Source organism: Macaca thibetana, chromosome 5, assembly GCF_024542745.1.
Source record: "Macaca thibetana thibetana isolate TM-01 chromosome 5, ASM2454274v1, whole genome shotgun sequence".
NCBI classification, from domain to species: Eukaryota; Metazoa; Chordata; class Mammalia; order Primates; family Cercopithecidae; genus Macaca; species Macaca thibetana.
Genome location: NC_065582.1, coordinates 138,221,029 through 138,246,161, shown reverse-complemented (window position 1 = coordinate 138,246,161; position 25,133 = coordinate 138,221,029). Strand labels below are relative to the sequence as shown.

Below are 25,133 nucleotides of genomic sequence, written 5' to 3'. Positions count from 1 at the left end.
GCCTCCACAACTGTGTGAGCCAATTCCTCACAATGTATCTCCTTTTATGTACATACATACACACACACACATATATATATACATACGCAGTATCCTATATATATTCTTTTGGTTCAGTTTCTCTGGAGAATGCTGACCGATACAATAGTAACTGGTAACAGATCAGATGTGTGTTGGGGTTGAAATGCTGATGAAACAGAGGAGTTAAGAGTGTGAAAAGATATTATGTGTCAATTATAAATTTAAAAATTAATTTGGGCTGGGCATGGTGGCACATGCCTGTAATCCCAGCACTCTGGGAGGCCGAGGTGGGCGGATCATGAGGTCAGGAGATCGAGACCATCCTGGCTAACACAGTGAAACCCCATCTCTACTAAAAAATACAAAAACTTAGCTGGGCGTGGTGGCAGGCGCCTGTAGTCCCAGCTACTTGGGAGGCTGAGGCAGGGGAATGGCGTGAACCCGGGAGGCAGAACTTGCAGTGAGCCGAGATAGTGCCCCTGCACTCCAGCACTCCAGCCTGGGCGACAGAGCAAGACTCCGTCTCAAAAAAAAAAAAAAAAAAAATTAATTTGAAGTATAAAGACAATATATATGCAAAAAAATGTTTAAACTATAGATTGGAGAAAATTATTTTATAAAGTCCAATGAGACAGTGGTAGATCCAGGACAAAAACCCTCTCAAGTGTTAATTCTCTTCCATCACAAAGAAAATTTTTTTAAAAAAGTTATAATTGAAAGTAACAAATAAAAATATCCATAAAACTTTTAAAATAAAATGTTATCTGTATTATGGAGCGCTAACTTCAGATGTTTAGATTTTTTTTTTCAAATTTTCATTGAAATATCAAGATTATTTCAAAGATAGGCTTTGAAGAAATACACCTGCAATTTCTGGAAGGTGTGTGCAATCTCTTGTAGGCTGTATGTTGTGCAAGTTTTTAATCTTTCTAAGTCTTACTTCTGCATTTTGAAATTAAGTCTAACAAGACTCAATACAGAATTTTTTGAGAAATAAGGGAAATAATGCATGTAAAGTACTTAGCACAGTGGTTAACTTGTACTTAGTGCTCAATAGATTGTATCATTTTTACTACTAATGTGCAGAAAAGAGCTAACACAGCAGGTTCGAGGCTGCTGTCCCAAGAAAGGCCTGTTTTCAAGGCTGATCCTTGCCGTGCATCTTGGAACTTGGACTTTGAGAGGGTCCCACTATTCCCAACACTGATGAGGCGGCTCACTGTACCCAAACTGTACAATGTAGTTCACGCTGAAGATCTGCTTTCCTTCTGCAGTCCGGAACCTTGGCACACTAGGCACAGGACACGTGTGTGACCAGCCTCCAACAAAAACCTCGGGCACTGAGTCTCTAATAGCACAACATTTCACAATTGTCACAATTTGATGCTGGAGGAATTATACACATCCTCTGGGACTCTACTGGGATAAGATTCTTGGAAGCTTACGCCTGGCCCCACATGCCTTTTCCCTTTGCTGATTTTGCTTTGTATGCTTTTGCTGTAATAAATCATAGTTATGAGTATGACTCAGTGCTGAGTCCTGTGAGCTGTCACAGTGAATCACTGAACGTGCAGGTGGAGTTGGGATCCCTGGCACAACGCGTTTCCCCATTCCTTCAACTTTGTAAGTTATTTGCCAGTTTCCATGCTGGGCAGTACAACAAACAAAAAGCCAACCAAATTAAGAGCTCCAAAGTCCAATTCTAAAAATTCCTGATTTCTTAGCTAACAATAGTTGCAAATTTACATACTACTTCAATTTTTTAAATTCAAATCTCAACCTATAGAAATCGATTCCTCGTTTTCTCTCTCACTATTATTTGTAGATCTTTTTCCTCATCAAACTCCAGCACTGCTCCTCCCTGGCTCCCATCTCATTATCCCACAGAGCCTCCACTGAAACATCAGGTGGTCTGTCCCCTGTGTCATTTAGCCCCCTGACTAGAAAGCAACATCACTTATGACACCTCCAGTGTCCTGTGCTCTGTGTTATCCTGAATAGGATCAAATAATATAAACTTCCAGGAAGATCTTTTTTCAGTTCATTGGAATACGAGGAAATATACATGAATTAACTAACTACCAGAGAGAAAGGAGGACAAACTAAAGAATGACCCACAGCAGAAATTGAAATACAGGGTTTACAAAATTAGACTGAGGAAATGGTTTAAGTGAATTTCTCGTCATCTAGAATAGGATTTTCAGCATATTTCAAAAAGCACAGAAAGGTTTATTACATAATAGGAAGAATTTCAAGAAAAGCTTGCTGTCATCATGTTGAAGAAGCTGTCCAAGGAATAAGGAGAAGATGGTTGTCTTCTGTCTGACATTATGAATTGAGAGTTTTAACAGAGTATTAGTGGCACTTGGTGGCCACAAAGAAACCACAAATCACAGTTACTAGATCAATCAATAGCCTCCTCATTGTTTTTCTATTGAAAATAGGAGAACTATGAACAATAAAACTAAATATCTCTAGGGCTATTTTATTTCTGAATGGCCCCTGTGGTTCTAATTTACTTCTGGAGTCACAGTTTTTAACAAAAATTATTTTGAAAAACCTGTTGATTTGCAGAGATTACTCATGTCACATCCTTTTTTTCTCTTTCTTATTTTTCCTTTCTTAGATGGGAGTCTCGCTCTGTTGCCCAGGCTGGAGTGCAGTGGTACAACCTCAGCTCCCTGCAACCTCTGCTTCCTGGCTCCAAGCGATTCTTCTGCCTCAGCCTCCAGAGTAGCTGGGATTACAGGCACCCGCCACCACGCCCAGCTACTTTTTTGTGTGTGTTTAGTAGAGATGGGGTTTCACCATGTTGGCCAGGCTGGTCTCGAACTCCTGACCTCAAGTGATCCCCCCACCTCAGCTTCCCAAAGTGCTGGATTACAGGCATGAGCCACCATGACTGGCCCTCACATTCTTTTTTGAATCGCAGCTTCCAGGGATAGGGAGATGGAAATCAGAAGATTGATCTGTTCATGTCTTCAGTAAGACTTCCAGTCAACAGTAGGCTATTAGAGTAGTTAAGTTTGGAGGCAGTCAAAAGCTATACACAGATTTTTGACTGCACGAGGGTTGGTGGCCCTAACCTGCATTGTTCAAGAGTCAACTACATATTAAAATCAAATTAAAACAAATTATTACCATATAGCAAAAATGTGTAAATGTTTCCCTTAAAATCTGTTTTAGGTTTCAAAATAATTCACATTTCTGGTAACAGTCCTTGTCCAAAACACTTTTGGATTTTTAAATTTTTTAGATTTAACAAAGCAAATATAGCACATATAGCATGTATTACGTAATAGTCCCAGCAGGGACTAGGGCGGCTCCACATAATCAAATACATTAATATTTCTGCACACCTATACACATACAGATACACACATATACACACACACAGGTTTTGTAACTAAGAGTTTTGAGGTTTTAGTTTTCAGCATTTGGGGGACTTAACAATAAAGGAGTATGGTCCTAAATTACATGAACCTGCAGAATACCACAGGTCACAATGACGAGCCACAGCAGAAATTAAGAGTTGAGGACCATCATGAGACACAATGCCATTCCATCTAAAATGGGGGAAACCAAACCACAGAGAAATCAGTGGGAGAAAAAAAATACAACTAAATCAACTTCTGAGGAAAATACTCTAGAAAAAAAAAAAAAAAAAAAAAAAAAAACAGAATTAGAAGTAAACCAGGGCCGGGTGCGGTGGCTCATGCCTATAATCCTAGCAGTTTGGGAGGCCCAGAGGCCCAGGTGGGTGGATCACTTGAGGTCAGGAGTTCAAGACCAGCCTGGCCAATATGGTGAAACCCCATCTCTACTAAAAACACAAAAATTAGCCGAGTGTGGTGGCATGTGCCTGTAAATCCCAGCTACTTGAGAGGCTGAAGCAGGAGAATTGCTTGAACCAGAGATGGAGGTGACTATGAGCTGAGATCATATCACTGCACTCTAGCCTGGCAACAAAGCAAGACACTGTCTCAAAAAACAAAAACAAAACAAAACAAAGAGAAAAAAAAACTAAACCAGGATCACCAACAGTCCACTGAAACCAACTGCATAACAGCATACGGTTAATCATGGGCAACTCAGCCCCTGGTCATTCCCTGGAACCCAAGGATATTTCTAGCAGAGATGGCAGTACGTGGCAGTACTAGCAAATGCCACACCCAACATGTCAGGAGCAAAAGAACCAGAAGTGACCGCACATTCAAGGCCTCATCTAGCAGTGGAAAGAGAAGCTAAGCCACCCACAAGCCAGGAGTGTGCTAACCATACATTCACCTGTGCCATGTGCTCACTGGCCAGGTTTTTTAGTGAGCTGCTTTCTCCCTGCTGCCATCAAGGGAACTTTGTAGTAGCTGCTTATCACAAAAACAATGAACGTTTAAAACCTCTGCTTTAGGTCAACTTCGATAACATGTTGAGTCCACCAAATCACTAACCAGTTTTAAGTAACTTCTACTTAATAATGAAGAAATATTCATATAAGGCAATGGACATGGATACAATCTATATTTGCTAAAGAAGACTTTGATACATAATAGGCTGTTTACAGGAGAGAGTCATATGTACAATACACCTTACAAATTCCATGAGGATCTAAAAGTAATGTAATCTAATAGATTAATTCAGTAGGTTAATTATAATAAACCTATAATTAACAGATTTGTTAATTTATATCTATATTCTAAACTTCATCTTTCAAATCCAAATGATAATAAATCATTACTTCATTAACCCAAAGCATTTTCAATAAGATTGGAGAGGGAGGCAATATTATAAAATCGTTATCCACACAGAAAGCAGCAAAGTAAATCGTGATTGTCTCCTACCTCTGCTCGACCCTCATAGTAGGTTAGCATGGACTTTGTAAGTACAAAAAGTCTCTCTTTGTAGTTTAAGGGCGATGTCTTCTTTTTCTGCTGTGATCTTTTAATAAGAATCTCCTCCAAAATAGTGTTAAAATTCATCTCCGTCTTCTGATTACTCCTTCTCCTGCCACTGAAGATCCCAGTATTCTACAGTGAAAAAAGAAACAGTTAAAATGTGACAGTTTAATTTTCTATGGATGTTGCCATTTCAAATTAACAAAATCGGCTTCACCCTCACCCCTGCTGGAGCAGATGAGTGTTCATCTCTGTGCCCGAACTGAGAATGCCTAGGGCACAAAAATTCAACCTCCTCTCCTTTTCCAGTCTCCATCCTGCTCCTCCACGTCTCCATTTCATGGGAAAAATCTAATCAAGGTTCTTCATGATGATGATTCATTCCTTTTTACCTCCTACTACCCTTAGCTTTCTGGTGCACTCCTACTATTTGGTTGCAGGGAACAAATATCTCAGATGGAAAAGCACATTTCATCCACTGCATGGCTGATTTACACTGGCATTTGAATTGCTTCAGGATCTTGGTTCACAAAACAGACAACCTTACAGACACAGCAGACTCATGAACAAAATGAATTAGCATGGTGGTAGATATGATTTATACTCCAGCTGTGATAAGGATGTAATCTCAATGAAGCATCCTAGTTACCAGTGCCACAGGGATGTTCTCTGGTGTCTACACTACCATGCTCCAGAGTTATCTTCCCTATGGCTCCTGTCTCCACTACAGGAGAAATGGAAACCCACCAGTCATACTTAATCTGCTCAGGGCAGAGTCCACCTGGATAAGAAAGTCTCAGCCCTCTAACTCCAGACTATCCATACCTAGACTAAGCCTTTTAAAATTCAACACTATTTAACTATCTGAAAACCCAAAGACATTCAAAAAAGGGCCTGAAGATTCACATTTGAGACAAGTTGAACTAACAACAGCCTCTCCTTTGCTTGCCTCCACCGTGCCTTTAAAGAAGTAACTGTGGCTGGGCACAGTAGTTCACGCCTGTTACCCCAGCACTTTGGGCAGATTACTTGAGGTGAGGAGTTCAAGAGCAGCCTGGCCAACATGGCAAAACCTCGTCTTTAATAAAACGACAAAAATTAGCTGGGCGTGGTGGCGCATGCCTGTAATCCCAGCTACTCAGGAGGCTGAGGCAAGAGAATCACTTGAACCCGGGAGGCGGAGCCTGGAGTGAGCCAGACAGCACCACTGCACTCCAACCTAGGTGGCAGAGCAAGACTTTGTCTCAGAAAAAATAATAAATAGGCTGAGAGCGGTGGCTTACACCTGTAATCCCAGCACTTTGGGAGGCCAAGGTGGGTGAATCACCTGAGGTCACGAGTTCGAGACCAGCCTGGCCAATATGGTGAAATCCCATCTCTACTAAAAATACAAAAAATTAGCTGGGCATGGTGGCAGGTGCCTGTAATCCCAGCTACTTGGTAGGCTGAGGCAGGAGAATTGCTTGAACCTGGGAGATGGAGGTTTCAGCGAGCCGAGATCTCACCATTGCACTCCAGCCTGGGCAACAAGAGCAAAACTCTGTCTCAAAAAATAATAATAATAATAAATAAATAAGTAAATAACTGCATACTAAAGGACAGAGGCAAGAAGAGTCACATGAACAGCATTAAGTGGCTCTCTGACAGCACAGCCGGTAACTGGACAGGGTTAGCCACTGAGGAATTCTACCATCTTCATACCCAATCCAACACCTCCAATGCACCCTTTAATTTCCTATTACTGATTGGTCATCATCCAATCAGGCCCCTCCATTTTCTGTAAGGTTCCTTTATAACAGCTTCACTCTGAACATCAGTTCCTTCATTTATAAAGTATGTAAGGAAAGACCACAAGGTCAGTGTGAGGTTTAAATGAGATATGGGCAAGAACTGACTATGAAAACACTACACAAATGTTTATCATCATTTTTAATTCCACGGTTATTTTCCTCACTCAGAGCATTACGATCCCACGTCTGGACCATGAGAGTAGCTTCCCAATTGGTCTTCATTTCCTCAAGTTCTTGCCTCCTTTTATTCAAACTATCTATCCATCACTCCCATTGGATCAATCTTCAAAACTTCAGCACTGTCATTTCACTCATCAGAAATCCTCAGTGCCTCCCCGCGACCTGCAGAGTAAAGCTAAAATTCCTTGGTCTGACACTACAGACTGTCCACATTCTGGCTGCAGCCTACCAGCCCATCTTTACTTCCACCATATTCCAATCAAAATAGTCTTCCAAATCTCCAGAGATTCCCCTCACAGCATTCACTCCCTGGCCTAGTGGACTCTCTACTTTCCACCTATGAAGACTATACCAGCTCAAAATTCCCCTCCTTGATGTAGTCTCTCCTAATGACTCCTATTAATTAAAAACCTTCCAACTCCTGGGCCATAATTTCTGTCACTCATCATAGAGCTAATCATATTCTGCTATGTCTACAGCAATTAATGTACATATTTTTAATTCTCAGCTGTTAAGGAATGGTTCTCAACCTTAAGTGTGTATTAGAATCACCTAGGGAATTTCATTTTAATACAGATGTCTAGGCTCCACTTCCAGATTTTTTTTATTCGGTTGGTCTGGGGAGGAGCCCTGGGCATCATGATTTCATGTACAGATAGAATTGAGAGCCACTATCTTAAAGGAAGACACTGGGCTCTTGCACCTCTTAATCCCACTCCCAGTGTCTACAGTAGCCTCTCAGTAGCAGCTAAATCACAGAACTAATTAACCCAATAGCCACCTTAAGCTAAAAAGTCACAGAAAAGCTCTTGCCCCTTTTGTATCTAAGTTGGTCTTCCTTATTCCATATTAAAATTTTGGCACTCCATCCTTCTTTCCTAAGAAACTATCAGAATGCAAGTACCATTTCTTTGGAAATTATCTTTTCATCTTTGTGCAACACATTTTCAAGGGTGAAAATGATAACTTATAAGAATGGATACCAGGGAAAAGCAAGCATTGCTCTCATAAACGGGCCATGTGCAAACATGTAGTTCCCAACACAGTGAGCAATACCATTGTTAACAAATGGAAGGCAGACTTTTGGAAGGCTCACAAGGATATGAACAGACACTTCGCAAAAGAAGACATTCATACAGCCAACAGACACATGAAAAAATGCTCATCATCACTGGCCATCAGAGAAATGCAAATCAAAACCACAATGAGATACCATCTCACACCAGTTAGAATGGCAATCATTAAAAAGTCAGGAAACAACAGGTGCTGGAGAGGATGTGGAGAAATAGGAACACTTTTACACCGTTGGTGGGACTGTAAACTAGTTCAACCATAGTGGAAGACAGTGTGGCGATTCCTCAAGGATCTAGAACTAGAAATACCATTTGAGCCAGCCATCCCATTACTGGGTGTATATCCAAAGGATTATAAATCATGCTGCTATAAAGACACATGCACACGTATGTTTATTGCGGCACTATTCACAATAGCAAAGACTTGGAACCAACCCAAATGTCCATCAATGATAGACTGGATTAAGAAAATGTGGCACATACACACCATGGAATACTACGCAGCCATAAAAAAGTATGAGTTCATGTCCTTTGTAGGGACACGGATGAAGCTGGAAACCAGTATTCTTGGAAACCATCATTCTCAGCAAACTATCGCAAGAACAGAAAATCAAACACCACATGTTCTCACTCATAGGTGGGAACTGAACAATGAGAACACTTGGACACAGGAAAGGGAACATGACACACTGGAGCCTGTCGGGTAGGGGGAGGTGGGAGGGATGGATAGCATTAGGAGATATACCTAATGTAAATGACGAGTTAATGGGTGCAGCACACCAACATAGCACATGTATACATATGTAACAAACCTGCATGTTGTGCACATGTACCCTAGAACTTAAAGTATAATTTAAAAACAAAGAAAGAAACACAGTCCCCGATCCTCTCCACTTCCATGCCATATAGATCTAGGTGACTAACCCTCCTCACCCTGGGAGAAAACTAGAGGTTTATTTCTGAAGACTATAAAACGTAGGGTCTCTATCCTGGGAGAGACTAAGTACAGTTGTGGCTGGGATTATCACACTGAAAAGGAGGAGCTTAAGTGAAACTGTACAAGTGTACATAACAATGATGAGGCTACTCAGCTGTCTTCTCCCATCTGGCTCCAGGACATCAGGACTGGACTAAGGGAAAAGTCTTGAAGACACAGACATAGAAGTGTCCCCCCAAAAATGGCACAGCCAGACTACCCTATAGTTAAGCCCACAGTTAGCAAGGCCCCACTACCATGCATGAAGCTTCCAACTGACACTTTTATCATTTTTTTTACAAGAAGAGGTCTGGCTATGTTACCCAGGCTGGACTCAAATTCCTGGGCACAAGTGAACTCCCTGCCTCAGCCTCCCCAAGTAGCTGAAACTACAGGTGCACATGACCACGTCCAGCTCAACTGACTTTTTAAAGTCCCACTCTGATAAATGAGAGGAAGCCAAGGATCACCAGACAATTGAGGAAAAATTATAATAGGAATCCAAGGTCAAAGAACAAATGCAAAAAAAAAAAAAAAAAAAAAAAAAAAAAAAAAAAACAAGTTGGAAGAAACAAAAGTTGTGCAGAAAAAAAGAAAATGTTAAAAAAAAAAAAACTCAATAAAATCAAAGAATTAAGGGGAATATACATGCATGAAACAAGGTCAAGATATGGCCAAAATAAGAAATAGAGGACCAAAAAAAAAAAGAGGAGCTATCAGAAATCAAAAATAAAATAGCAGAACTTAAAAACTCAATGGAAAAGTTAGAACATAAAATTGAGGAACTCTCCCCCAAAAATTAATTAATTACTTAATTAAGAAACAGAAAACATAATGAAATTACAGAGCTCACCCAGAAAGTTCAGCATCTAAAAACCAGAAGTTCCAGAAAGAGAAAGCAAACAAGAGTAAGAAAACAATCAAAGAAAATTTTTAGGAAAATTTCAAACCGAAGGTTATTTTCAGATTGAAATATAACCAAATTAAGGCACTTCTTGTAAAATTTCACAACTATGGAGATAAGCAAAATATTCAGCAAGCTTAAATGTAAGTTTCATAAAAAGGATCAAAATTCAGAATGGTAATCATCAAGGGTAATGCTACAGAGTAGAAGGCAATAAAGAAAAACTCAGAAAGAAAGTGATTTCTAACCAAAAATTCTATAATCAGCCAAAGTGCCAATGAAGTGACAGGAGAATAAAGACATTTTTCAAATATGCACAAGGCTTTAACAATTTTATCTCTTGTTCACCTTTCTCAAAAAGCTAGTTGGGGATGTAGCCAAAATACCAAAACAAAGCAGGAAGCCAAAAGAGCAAAAACCACAAGAATTTAGGAAACAAACATTCCAACACAAGAAAGAGGTAAAGGGACCCCCTCCCCCAATAGATGCTGAAAGGCAATCCCAAAATGATTGACACTGAGCAGCTGGTCGAGAGTACAACTAGTCCAAACTAGATCAAGTAAGGAGGTTCTTCCAAATAAGTCTTCTAGGAGACGAAACTGAATGTATGGGGAGAAGTTTTATAATAAGTTAGTAAAATTTAGCCAACTTTAAAAAATAAAATAATTCCAAGGGAAAACAAAAAATTGTTTAGAAAAGGAAAAATAATCACAGGTATGCTACAGAGTTCTGCTACAAATAACATCTACACCGTCATAATTAGGTAAACAATAATCTTACTACTAATATAAATATATTGGGTGTGAGAGCAGGAAGTATGTTCCCGTGTGGGTGCGGGAGTACATTATGAAAGAGAGCTATTTCCTCCATGGTAGTAGGAGGAGAAGGAGGAAAAGGTAGAGGAGGAGGAGGAGAAAACCAATAAATAGTATCTACAATTTAAAACACAAGAAGTAGCAATGTAAAGCATGTTACTTAGAGACTGTCAAGAGACAAAATTACGACAAATTTAGTAAAAGTGACTTTTACTCACAATTCATGAGTCAGGTTGGCCTCTATTCTGTAAAACAGACCAGGGCAGAACCAAGGATTTCATAAGGTGGGAACAAGGAAAGAGAACAAAAGGGGGAAAAAAGCTGATTAGTAACATAAAGTTACTTCAGGTTACTTTTTTTTGGTAAAGATTAAAACAGAGGGGACTTCCTTATTACACTGATTCACGTAGACTGTAATCTCCTATTTTCAGGGGAAAAAATGGTCTATTTGAGGATCTCCCTGCTCCCTTAAAGCTTCAGTTTGATTAGGCAGCATTTAGCATGAGTGACTCCATTTCTGCTTGGTCTGGTTTGTTGGGGCTTAGTACAGGAGCTCAGTCCAAAACAATGGCCTTCCATAATTTTTGTTTAATAAGATACAGTGAGATGAAAAAGCTTGAAAAACTGAAAATGAGTCCCTCTGAAAATCAGAATATCATTGGAGAATAGCAGTGGAAAGGTATATGTTCTACTTTTCTGCCCTAAATAATAAAACATAAAAACCAGAGGAAGAGAATCCCATCTTCAATGAAATAAAAAGACAGCCTTCAATCCCAAACTACAAACTATGAAATACCTGCTAAATGCTGTGAAATCTGGACCAAAATGGGGGAGGAAGCTGAGGGTAGATTTTCCTAAAAGTAAACATCATTGTCCTGAGAGGTCAATCTAACAACCTTTGATAAGATCAGTGAAATCAGGAAGAATAAGCAGACCATAGGAGAATCAGAGAGTATCCCTATGGAATTACTATTCACACAGAAAAATAATAAAAATCATTATCATATTCATTATTAAACTTTTACTACTTGGCACTGTTACAACCACTAAGCACTTTCAATGTATTGAATCACTTCATTCTCTCAACAACCTTCTGAAGTATGTACTAGTACTGTCTACATTTTACACACCACAATGTAAGAATAAGAGCCAGGCTTTAATTTAGCCAATAGAATTGCAGGACTTACACTATTCACTATACAACTTCTCTAGTGAAAAGGAAGGTGGAACGGAAGGAAAAAGTTTAATGAGGTGCCACTTCCAGCCTCCTAGTTTAGGAGATTGCTAAGTGCAATTGGATTCAATCTCCAGATTTCAACAGAGATAGCCTATGACTTTCAGGGCATCACTAAGAGCCACACTAAACTCTCAATCCGAAAACTGAAGGGAGACGTCCTCTCCAAGCAAGAAAATAATAGGTTTGATGTTCTAAATTAAAATGAAGATGAAACAAAACTCAGGATTCCAGCTTTCTCTCCTAGCCGTTACTAAGGATTACAAACATCTTTTTAAAATAAAACTTGACTGCAACATAAGCCCCTTTTCTCTGTCTCATTGGAGTTGAACACAAGAGTACTATTCCCTTTGCCTTAGCGGCTAACTGCTAAAAGTCTGAACATTTTAACACATTGTCTTTAAACACTAATACTCTGAGGTAGACAACGGAAACTGTCACTGTATCACCAGTGAGAAATCCAAACCACCAAAGTTATACTGTCTCTCCAGCGTTGCAAATCTGAATATCTGACTAATACTCAGTTTCACAGTCCAGCAATTTTAGCCAATAGATCTTAAAACCTTTTTCATCATGAGAGATTCTGCCTGAAAACAAATAATTTTTTATGGATATGCCAATGGCCCTGATCTGATCACTATGCATTGTATGTATCAAAACATCACTATGTACCCCACAAATATGTACAATTATTATTTGTCAGGTAAAAAAGAAAATAGGCCAGGTGCGGTGACACACCTGTAATCCCAGCACTTGGGAGGCTGCAGTGGGCAGATCACTGGAGGCCAGGAGTTTGAGACCAGCCTGGTCAACATGGTGAAACCCTGTCTCTACTGAAAATACAGGCGTGGTGGCATGCACCTGCAGTCCCAGCTACTCGGGAGGCTAAGGCATGAGAATAGCTTGAACCTGGGAGGCAGAGGTTGCAGTGAGCCGAGATCACACCACTGCACTTCAGCCTGGGTGTTGGAGTGAGATTCTGTCTCAAAAAAAAAAAAAAAAAAAAAAGAAAGAAAAGAAAAGAAAAAGAAAGAGAGGAGAGAAAATAATAATTAAAACAAACAAACAAAAAACTGGTGACTAGAACAGCCTATCCTAGTCAATATGACTTTTCATACTATTTTAAGTCAAGGGAACAGAGGTGCTAAATGGGAAAGGAAATCAGAGACAAAAGAAAATAAAAGTGACTGTGAGTTACCAAATAATATTGTGGAATAGACTATAGTAAATAAGAAAAAAAGGGCCCTGATAACAGAGTTGGGAAAGGATGGACTATTTATAAGAGCAAGCAAAGAGTGATTAGAGGTTGTTGAAATTCTCATCTTATTAGGTTAAGTCATATATTATGTGCCACATTTTGCCAATATCCAGCAATAATTTATCTACAGAATTAGTAATATTATGTAATTCAATCTAATACTTGGTGATGTTCTAATATTATTAAAACTTAGTTAAAGCCCTCAGTTCACAAACTTCTACATCAGAACAGGTGACCTTATTTCACATCTCATCACAGGTTTATGACAAAGTTACCATTTGCAATCTCATCACAAGTTTGTGACAAAGTTACTATTTGTTTGCAATTTTAGGAAATTTGTGCAAATAAACATCAAACTGACCTTAATCTGAGAAATCAAATGCTGTGGTGCCTGTCAACAGTATCAATTCAAAAGTACCAAAATGAGTAGTTATTATATAAGAATAAATCTTACCACATTCTCTTCTATAACATATACTCTAAGCTTAAAGCCCCAATTTTCTTTTGTAAAAGGGTATTAAATAGCAGAAATACAACAAAGGAAAAAATACTAGGATGACTTCAATCAAAATAGAGTACATTCTAGGTTCCCCATTTAACGTCATGAATTGGAGCTATTCCAGGATTAAGCAATGTTTTTGTGCTCAGAAGGAAGTAACACTGTACACCTCTGTCTTCCTGAGCTATTAAACAAAGGCACATGTGATAACCTGTATTTTCTTAAAGTCTGTATTTCTCCTTTCAGCCAGTTGATATGCAGCAGGCTATAACGTTTTAAGTATTCATCTGCTAACCTGTTGAAGGTAGACACGGTGAGGAACCCAAGCACCAAGAGATCTCTAGTAAAACCCTTATCTTTCATTACCAAGAGCATCTAAAGAGAGTATAAGAGAAGTCCTCTTGGGACAAAAGGCAAAAGTTGAAAGGCCAGCTGATTTCTCACCTCTCCTAAAGCTATATTCCCCACCCCAGTCCACTACCATAGGGTAGGTGATTATAGCATTGGATTAGGGGGCACGTGAACCTAGAAACAGACTGAGAGGTGCTGCCCTAGGAATAGTTGCTTCTTATTGTCCATATGCAGATATATGCACTGATTTAACTCCTTTAAGACAGGTTTGGGTCTCACACTGCAGGGCTTCCCTGTGCGTCTTTGGCTATAATCAGGAATGAGGGCCTCCCCTCTCAAAAGAAAGAAGGAGATAAAAAGAGCAATGGATGCAGAAAGAAGTTTTAGAAAAGATACTATGTGCAATACCTCCAAGAATCTAACAAACTTATATATTATACAGAAGATTCATATTTAAGTGGTTCTAGAGAGAAGCAAAAATTGTCATAATATTAAAATATCCATTAATCAACTGACCACTTTGGTCCCAGTCAAGTATCCTTTCCACATTACTAGGTTTTGCTTCTTTGCTGTCATCATCTCTCACTGAATGAGAAAGGCAACAGTCAACAATACAATTGCAAATAAAATATCAGATCTTCCAAAGATGAGGCATTTCAAGAAGTGCTGTTGGAGAACCACTCCAATCACACTCAATGACACTGGGAAGTAAGGATCTTAAAGTTAGCTAGTTAAACACAATAATAATACAATAGGGGAGTCAAAATCAGACTAATTTTTATAATTAAAATATTAAGATACACTGTGGCAGACTGCTTCTTACCTCTCCCCAACCACGCCCCCCACGCATACCCCCACACACCAATTCATTCTCCCCTTCTTTCTGCACATAGGCTGGAATATATTCATTTATAGATTTATATTTCCCAGCCTTCTTTGCAGTAAAATATGGCCATCTGACTAAGTTAGGTCAAAAGGATGTGGGGTAGAAGTTATACGTACCCCTTCCAGGCCATTTTCAACTTAAAGACAAGCTACTTCCCTGGATTTAGGGCATTTTCCAGCCTCCCACTGGCAGACTCAACTTCCCTTATGCATCCCAGCATTACTCCGAAGGTGGGGAAGAAACAAGATGGAGCCTGATCCTAGAATGACTTCATGGAGCAGAGGCTAGACTAGTTCACTTACTTTGTGAGAGACAAGTATATTTCTATCTTATTTTAGAAATTACATATCATGGTACTTTTGTTACAGTGGGTTAACATTTATTCTATGGAACAGGAAAACCCTTGCAAAAACTGGTAAAACTTTCTAATGCTTTTGAAAAAATAAAAAGGCTCTCTTTCAAATTGTGCTGACAAACTCACACGTAAAGCAAGTCAAAATTTTAATAAAACATTTTTATCAGAAAATGATATCAAGAAAATACTAGATTCACTTTTTTCTATGAGTTAGTTACTCGAGAGAAAATATGAGATAAACATATTTTCACTTTATTTTTCAGGATAAAGCCTGAATCATACCAGGTTTTTTCTCTTTTACTATTTACTATGAAATGTAACTGGATTCTCTTTAAGTGGCAAATTCTGATACCAATTCTCCTCTGATGAGGGAATTCCTTGTATAAAAGGAATATTTGTCTATTTCTTGCTACTGCAGAGGGAAACAATAAGCGAAAATAAGACAAAACAAATTTCTCAGTGGGTACAGTGATTTTCAGGGCCTTTTACTAGGAGAAAGCATCAGAGTAAAGAATGTTTGGAAATTATATATAAGATCATTAAATACCAATGTTTGTTCCTTGGCCACAGTATTCTAAATTATTTTTAATATGAAACATTCATCCATGTCTATATATTCTTTTCTCAATGTTTTTAAAATAGGAATGAAGAGTCAAGTCATTAGTGCGCTCAATTTTTTTTTTTTTTTTTTACAAATGAGAAACTTTCTTTAACAAAAAAAAAAATTTAAGAACAAAAATAAAAGAGATTCAGGAGGGTCTGACATATATTTAGTCTTAAGAGACCTCTCAACTGAAATGTATGAGATAATTATGGTAACTTGAATACTAACTCAATATTGATGATATTAAGGTTCATTGGTAATATTTGTTTGATGATATCAGGACTTAGTGATATTAAGACAGCGTTCGGTTGTTTATGATTTGCTGTGAGTGTGTGAGAGAGAGAGTGTGTGTGTGTGTGTGTATGCTGGTATGGTGATTATATTTTTCAGAGTTCTTATCTTTTAAAGATACATACTGAAAAATTCGCAGATAAAATAATGTCTGTGATTTACTTCCTAATCTGAAGGGTATGGAAAAGTATAGACAAAATAAAATTGTTCATGAGTTGATAACTATTGAAGTTTAGTGATAAATACTAGGGGTTCCTTATATCATCCTATTTCTATTTATGTTTGAAATTTTCTACAATAAAAAGTGTTTAAAACATATTTACAGGAATAACATAGTTTTTCATGTCCCAGTCGTCAAACACTTCAGAGTTGATAAGAAAAAAGAGAAAAGGGTAAAAGAAGGAAGAGAAAGGAGGGAGGTGGAAAAAAGTACCAAAGCAGACAAATAACACAAGAAAAAGATGGGTGGGCTCAACTTCCCCAAGGACCATTATTACTGCCCTACCTACCTCATCACAAATACCTTCCGATGGTCCCAGTGATTCCTGTGAGCCAGCAGAGCCTTGTGCTAATGTAATCTGCGCTACCTCTTCTCAGACATAAAGGAATATGTGATTTCTAGCTCCCCAAAATAAAACCACAGTCTAATGCAACATTCGTCCTCATTATAACTCCTCTCTTCCCTCTATGTCCTTTTCATTTCCCTGTTCAAGTTCATGAAAGCTGAAGTTCTTTCTCAAGTCTACATCATGATAGAAAGAAGATTCTCTACAGACCAACAAAGTGCCAAAGCACAGTGGGCAGTCAGGCAAAGTGAGTATATTCAAACTGCAGACTTTTAATAAAAGAATCATTAGAAAGATTACCAAAGGTCAGCATCACAACTGGAACTGTAGAGCACACTAGATCATAAAGGCACATTTGACCAGACAAGTATCTGCCCTTATTTCTAAAGCTTGTGGAGCTCAGTTAATGAAGAATTTCAAAAACTGAAATGCCAGCAGTTACATACCTGATCGCTAACAGGAAAAAAAAAAAAACTGTTAAAAACACTAATTTCATAGAAAACATTCTCATAGATGATTTGTTACAAATAAAAATTATAAACTACACTCAAAAAGTATCATGGATGTATGTCATAATCTAACTACTGTTTGGAAAGTGTCTAATGACATTGTCATATGTCCCATCTCTGATGAAGTAAATTGATAATGAACTTTCCTGTTCTTTGCTCTATTCATCATTGTCATTATCTGGTCCACTTATGATATGTAGTGCTGCTGTTTCTGTTTTTTAAATACATGTAAATTCATTGACACACTTCTTATGGGTCTACGTCAGCTCCCCTCCCCTTGAATTGGAGTAGGCTTGTGACTCCTTTGACTAATACAGTACAGTAAAAATGTCTGAGACTGGGACATAAAAGCCCAAGTAGCTCCTGCTTGATTTTTTTGGACATCTAGCTCTTTGAATATTCTCCCTCTTCGAACCCAGCCACCATACTGAGAAAAGCTCACTGCAAGTAGAGAAATCACATACAGTTCTATTGCAGAATTACTGCTGAGCCCAGCCTTCAAATCATCTCAGCCTAGAAGCCAGACACGAGTGAGAGACCTTCAGATGATTCCAGCTCCTTGTGGTTCAAGTCATCCCCAGCCATTAAAGCTTTCCAAGATAAGAGCCTTGACATCCCCACTGTGCACTAATTCTTAACCTTCAGAATCCATGAGGGTGATAAAATGGTTGTATCCCTTTAAGTCTTGGATGCTTTCTAACACAGCAAAAGTTTACCAGGACATATAATATATGATAGCATTCTTGACCACCTCATTCTTATTTCATTCATCTCTTATCCTTGTCAATTTTCTTCCTTCCCTCAAATGTTTCCTCTTCTTCACTCAACCATCTTTTTACCATTTTCAGTTCATGAGCTAATTTGTCCACAGAAATAGTTTCAGACATTCATGATTATTCATTCTGACATTTATTGCACAGTCATGATGTATTAGGAACCATGCATGAGGCACTAAGGTGGCTACAAAGATGAACAAGACATGATCTTTGCTCTAGAGAAGAATGGGAAAAGAGTACCTTAAAAACAACGTATGACACTACAATCTATTAAGGACTACAAAAGTGGTAATGTGCAGTGTCTTAATACATTGGTAAAATAAGTCAATGTCCAATTTCTTCCAGTGCTGTGTGAAATTCTGAAAATCAAATTTACTTAAATAAGCAATATGGACCCACAACAAAATAAATGTTTGTGTACACATTACACGTATACATAAATCTCAATTCTGTTACATATCAATTTCTCAAAAGCATATTTCCAAGTCTTTTTTTCCTTCTGAGTATTCTGTCTTATACAAACCACACAAAATAAAACATAATATTTGGCATGATCTAGCACCCAGAACACTGCCTGAAATATATTGGGTATTTGGTAAGTATTTATGGGATGACAGTTATTTCACTTTATCCAGCTGCTGGTATTTACTTCAGAAGCCAAATCTCAAAGGCAACGGAAGCATCTACTTCAGATCTTTCACCATTTGTAGTTCCTCCTACTATCACTGGGCAAATCTGAAAGAAAACTCTTATTTCAAAAGTCACACGGATAAGGAGGGACCATTGTATATTCACTTGCATCTTAAATTAGCAAAGTCTTGGAATCGTAAGTTAATAAACAACTTACAGGATCATTTTTTCTCGGAGATGCCTCTGATGATGAATTCTGTCCTATGCAGGAAGTTCTTTCTTTCTGAGGGGAGCCAGAAGCTCAGAGATACTATCTCCAATGTGTGAAGTGATGGTATTTCAACCAAGCTCTCATGCTCTTATCTCTTTAATATAACAAGTTTTTATCCACCATTACTCTAAATTTTCTATTAATATATAAAGTGAGCCTCATGATATAAAGGAACACTCTCTGCCCTTAACTGACACAGCAACTGAGGACCAAACTTACAAACTCTATGGGCCTTGTGATATCTGTAAGATTAAAGGGGCTGAGGCTGATAACCTCTAATATTGTCTTTAGCCCCAAAATGTAATTACTCTATGTAGCTTGATCTAGAAACCCACTTGTTTCTCATTTTACTACTGTGTTAAACAGAAAATTCAACCACCGAGAGGGCAGTCCTGTACCTTTTGATATATTAAAAGATCCAATTTTTAATCTATTTCCTGACACCACCGGAGAAGACATAAGCAATGGTTCTTTAAACATTATCCTGAAGTATCCTGATGTCACCTGATGTCCAGTATCTTATTTCACTCATTATTTTTACTGGAACTTCTGGCCAAGAACCCTGATTTTAGTGGAAGGAACCTAAACAGGTAAGTCTGCTTAACCTGGCTCTAAATCTTAGCTTTGCCATTTATTCGCTGCATAACTTTATACACGTTACTTAATTCCTTAGAGACTACTTTCTTATCTGTAAAATGAGGATGATGATGATACCAACCCTAAAGGATTGTCATGAGAAGTAAGAGAAATGCACATAAAATTCCTTACACACAGCAAACACTCAGGAAAGCAATTGGTCAGCTGGTCATTGCCTCGTCTTTATTCTGTATTGGCTCACATTTACATACTCAACAACTGCTAACTGAACACCTGCTAAATGTCAGATATGTTATCAAATAAAACATAAAACATGGTCATTAAGATACTCATACCCTAGTAAAAGGGACAGACAAGACAGAAGCTAACAATTTCATTACCATGTGATCCAGTGCTAGACCACAGATGGTTACAAGCTTCAACTCTGCCTGGAGATAAGAGGTGGAAAGATCACTCTTAGGTGGGAATTGAACAATGAGAACACTTGGACACAGGGTGGGAAACATCACACGCTGGGGTCTGTTGGGAGGTGGGGAGCTGGGGGAGGAATAGCATTAGGAGAAATACCTAATGTAAATGACGAGTTGACGGGTGCAGCAAACCGACATGGCACATGTATACCTATGTAACAAACCTGCATGTTGTGCACATGTACCCTAGAACTTAAAGTATAACTAAAATTAAAAAAAAAAAAGAGGTAGATAAACAGCAACAGTGATGCCTGGGCTGGGCTAAAAAGCTGAGTAAGTTGGTGGATGGTGAGGCAAAGGCACATCCCAGGCCAAGGGCTCAGTGTTGTGAAATACAAGCTGAATATGAAGAAATGCGAAAAGTAAAAAACAACTTCTATTAATTTAAATATATCCATTTTAATATTCCTTCCTTTCCCCGCACTCAATCCACATATACACATTTCTACTATTAAAAAGAAACTAAAACTGTGTATTAGTCCATTTTCACACTGCTGATAAAGACATACTCAAGACAGGGCAATTTACAAAGGAAAGATGTTTAATTGGACTTACAGTTCCATGTGGCTAGGGAAGCCTCACAATCATGGTGGAAGGCAAGGAGAAGCAAGTCACATCTTACGTGGATGGTGGCAGGCAAAGAGAGAAGCACTTGTGCAGGGAAACTCCCCTTTTTATAACCACCAGATCTTGGAGACTTATTCACTATCACACAAACAGCATCAGAAAGACCTGCCCCCATGATTCAATTACTTCCCACTGGGCCCCTCCCACGACACATGGGAATTCAAGATAAGATTTGTGTGGCAACACAACCAAACCATATCAAACCCAAAATGACTTCTTTCCAGTCTTATGTTTATTTCTTCACTTATTTTTCAAGCAAATATTTGATTTAAACTCTACTGTATATCAGGTACTGTGACAGGGATATAACATTCAACATGGAAAACACAAGCCCTGCCTTCCCCAAGCTCATACTTCTGTGGAGTTTTGATCTAACTCCTCAAAGAGCCTTCCCCTGCAACATCACATAGGACAGAAAGATATTGTATCTAAGCCATTAGATAGCTGACTATGAGAGTTGGGCACCCTAAGATTAGAGATCATTGGATTCAAACTTCTCAATTGAGAGGTGAAATACTTAAAGCCCCAAACAAGCAGAGTTGAGAAATATCACCTCCCTCCCTTTGTTCATTAATACAGTTATCAATATCTTAATCTTTAAAAATTAGACCAGGCATGGTGGCTCATGCCTGTAACCTCAGCACTTCCGGAGGCCGAGGCGAGAGTATCACGAGGTCAGGATATTGAGACCATCTTGGCCAACATGGTGAAACCCTGTCTCTACTAAAAATACAAAAATTAGCTGGGCATGGTGGTGTGTGTCTGTAATGCCAGCTACTCAGGAGGCTGAGGCAGGAGAATCGCTTTAACCAGGGAGTCGGAGGTTGCAGTGCGCCAAGATCAGGCCACGGCACTGCAGCCTGCTGACAGAGCGAGACTCCTTCTCCAGGAAAAAAAAAAAAAAAAAAAATTAAGCATTAACTATAACTATTGTTTGAGAACTCCAGATTAAAATTATGAGTTTTCCAAATAGACTTCATGTACACACACACACATACACACACACACACACACACACACACACACAGAATCACACAGTCCTTTAAAGCTTCACCCCACTCAGTATTTAATTTCATTAAATAAGTTAATACACAGAAAACACTTAGAATAGTTACCTGGCACATAGATGTCATTTAAGTGTTTGCTATCAGTATTACTGTTTTAACTTAATCTTCATAGCATTACTATTACGATTAATCGCTAAAACATGAAAATGGACAGGACTAGATGGCACTTTGGCAGGTACCGTTTTATAAATGAATAAATAAATGCTAAGATAATATATCCAAAATTATAAACATAATAATAATACCTTTGAGACTGGAAATCTAGTATCCTTATTCTCAGACTTCTAGGAAAAAAGTCTGGCTACATTAAAATAGCTGAAGAGTTACATTTAAACACATTTACTTTTGGCCAAGCACAGTGGCTCATGCCTGTAATCCCAGCACTTTGGGAGGCCAAGGAGGGTAGATCACTTGAGGTCAGGAGTTTGAGACCGGCCTGACCAGCATGGTGAAACCCCGTCTCTATTAAAAATACAAAATTATCCAGGCATGGTGGCACACACCTGTAATCCCAGCTATTCGGCAGGCTGAGGCACAAGAATCACTTGAACCCAGGAGGCAGAGATTGCAGTGAGCCGAGATCAAGCCACTGCACTCCAGCCTGTGTAACAATAGTGATACTCCATCTCAAAAAAAGAAAAACTATTTTTATGGATTTATCATTTTTATCTTGTCTACCTACAGAGAGAAATTGAGATGTGTTTCAATTTTAAAAATACATGAACAAAATTTAACCAAGGAAGAATGAGATTTTTGCACGGCAAACTACAAAACATTGTGGAAATAAATTTAAAAAGACCTAAATAAATGGAAAGACATCCTACATTCATGGATGAAAGACATGGTATTGTTAAAATGGCAAAGCTTCCCAAATGGATCTACAGATTCAATGAATTCTCTATTAAAATCCCAACAACGTTTTCTGCAGAACTGGACAAGTAAAATTAATAGACAAAACAATCTTAAAAAAAAAAGAACAAAGTTGGAGGACTCACACTCCCAATTTCAAAATTTACTATAATGGCATAGCAATCAAAACTGTGTAGTACTCCATAAGGATAGATATATAGATCAACACTACAGAATTAAGGGTCCAGAAATAAATTCACACAACTGGGGTCAATTATTTTTGACCAAGATGTCAATACCATCCAATGGGGAAAGAAAAATATTTTCAACAATGGTATAGGGATAACTGAATACAAATAAATTTGGACCTCTACCTCACGCCATACACAAAAATTAACTCAAAATGGATCAAAGATTTAATTAAAGAACTAAAATTGTAAAACTCTTAGAAGAAAACATAGGTAAAAATTTTCATGACCTTAGATCAAGCAATGGTTTCTTAAATATGACATCAAAAGCATAAGCAAGAAAAGAAAAATAGGTAAGCAGGACTTCATCAACTTAAAAATTTTTGTGTGACATTATTGAAGAAGGTTACAAAAAGCTCCCACAGAATGAAAAACATATTTGCAAATGATATATCTGATAAGGGTCTGGTATCCAGAATATATAAAGAACACTTACAGTTAAACAAGAAAAAGACAACCCAATGTTAAAATGGGTGAAGGATTTGAATAGACATTTCTCCAAAAACATATATGAACGGCCAAAAAACACATAAAACATTTTCAACATCATTAGTCACTATGGAAATGCAAACTGAAACCATGAGACACCACTTCATACACACTAGGATGAACATAATCCAAAGAATAGAAACTGAACAAGTATTAGCAAGAATGTGGAGAAATCAGAACCCCTCATACATTGCTGCTGGAAATGTAAAATGGTATAGTCACTGAGAAAAATAGTTTGGCAGTTCCTCAAAAGTTAAACATAGAATTTTCGTATGACTCAGCATTTCCACTCCTAGGTATATACCCAAGAGAATTAAAAACACATTCACACAAAAACTTGTATATGAATGCTCATAGCAGTACTACTTACAACAGCCAAAAAGTGAAAACAACCCAATGTCTGCCAACTGATGAATGAATAAACAAAATTTGTATATTCATACAATGAAATATTATATCATTCTACCCTAAAAAGGAATGAAATACTGATATATGGTACAACTTGAATGAACCTTGAAAACATGTTGGATAAAAGAAGCCAGATACAAATGGCCACAAGTTGTACTGATTACTTTTACATAAAATGTCTAGAGTAGGTAAATCCATACAGGCAGAAAGTAGGTTACTGATATGGAGGTGTGGGGTTTCTTTCTGGGATAATGGAAATCTTCTGGAATTAGATAGTGGCGATGACTGCATAACATCATAAATATAGTAAAAATCACTAGACTGTACTCTGTAAAATGATTTAAATGGCAAATTTAAAGGAGGAGTCAGAGACCAAAAGGCAGAAAGTAGAAAACAGAGTGGAATTCAAACTTATGCAGGGGTTAGTTCTTAGTCAACACATAGGGTCAAAACTGAACACAGTCAGTTAGCCTTGAGCCTTCCACAGGAGACACAGGTCACACTACAGACTGACACACTCTCTCTGGATATGTCCAACACAGTATCAGCAGAAGTGTCCAGAAGCACTGGAAGTTCTATCAGTTAGCTTTTGATTAGAAGAAAAACAAAACCCACTCCATAATGAGTGGTGTACAAATAATAAAAGCATATTGTTTCTCATGATTCTGCAGGTCGGTTGGGCCTTCCTAGCCTGGATATCTAGGGTGGCCTCATTCACACTTCTGGCACTTATAAGCTATCAGCCAGGGCACATGTGGCCTCTTGAACAGGACAATTTGGGCTTGCTCCTATAGTCCTCAGGGTCCTAAGTGCAGTAAGAGAGAGCACGCCCCCAGGACACAGCACACTGCATGTTTCTGAATGCTTTACATTTATTTGCTCTTGTTTCACTGGCCAAAACAAGTCACATGACCAAGCCCAGCATCAGTATGGGTGGTGACTACTCAAGGTGAGCAGACACTGGGAGGGGAATGATGCAGGTCTTTTTGCAAACAATCCAGCCCACAGAAGAATCAATTTTGGGTTTTTTGGTTTAGGACTAAAGTATCTGGCATGGGCCTAGAGGTCAGTTTATATAAAAAGGTATGTATCTTTAACCACAACTCACATTGAGCATTGTGAGATGCTCATGGAAATCCTCTGCAGACTCAGGCAGACTAAGAGGGTAGTAGGTTCATATGCCTCCAGCACACACCCCTTCTGGGGTGTATACTCATCAGGTGGAAAGATGAACAGGGTCACTTGCACTCTTTACATTGTTCTTTCTCTCTCTCTTTCTGTCTCCTCTTTCTTTTTTTATGACTGGCCCACAGAGTTGAACTCCCCTAATTCATATATGCTTCAATTCTACTACACACTGAAAACCAGAAATCTGAAACATTTTGTGTAATTGTGTGTCAAGCTTGGAGCTTCTCAAAATATCAAAGATTAAAGAATTTTTTGAATGCTTCATAGTATAATAATGTTTATGATAAGATATACACCAGCTTATCAAAA

The 25,133-nt window shown here is 38.3% G+C and overlaps 1 protein-coding gene across 3 annotated transcripts in view; it reads right to left on the bottom strand.

Moving 5' to 3' along the window:
• The window catches only part of TEC (tec protein tyrosine kinase), a 137,290-nt gene that overhangs the window by 91,113 nt on the left and 21,044 nt on the right, over positions 1-25,133 (bottom strand). For all 3 annotated transcript variants that reach the window (XM_050790138.1, XM_050790140.1, XM_050790139.1), the window contains exon 2: positions 4,860-5,045. In XM_050790138.1, the coding sequence (XP_050646095.1) occupies positions 4,860-4,997 (138 nt within the window). In that variant the 5' untranslated portion in view covers positions 4,998-5,045. The remainder of the gene's footprint in view (positions 1-4,859; positions 5,046-25,133) is intronic.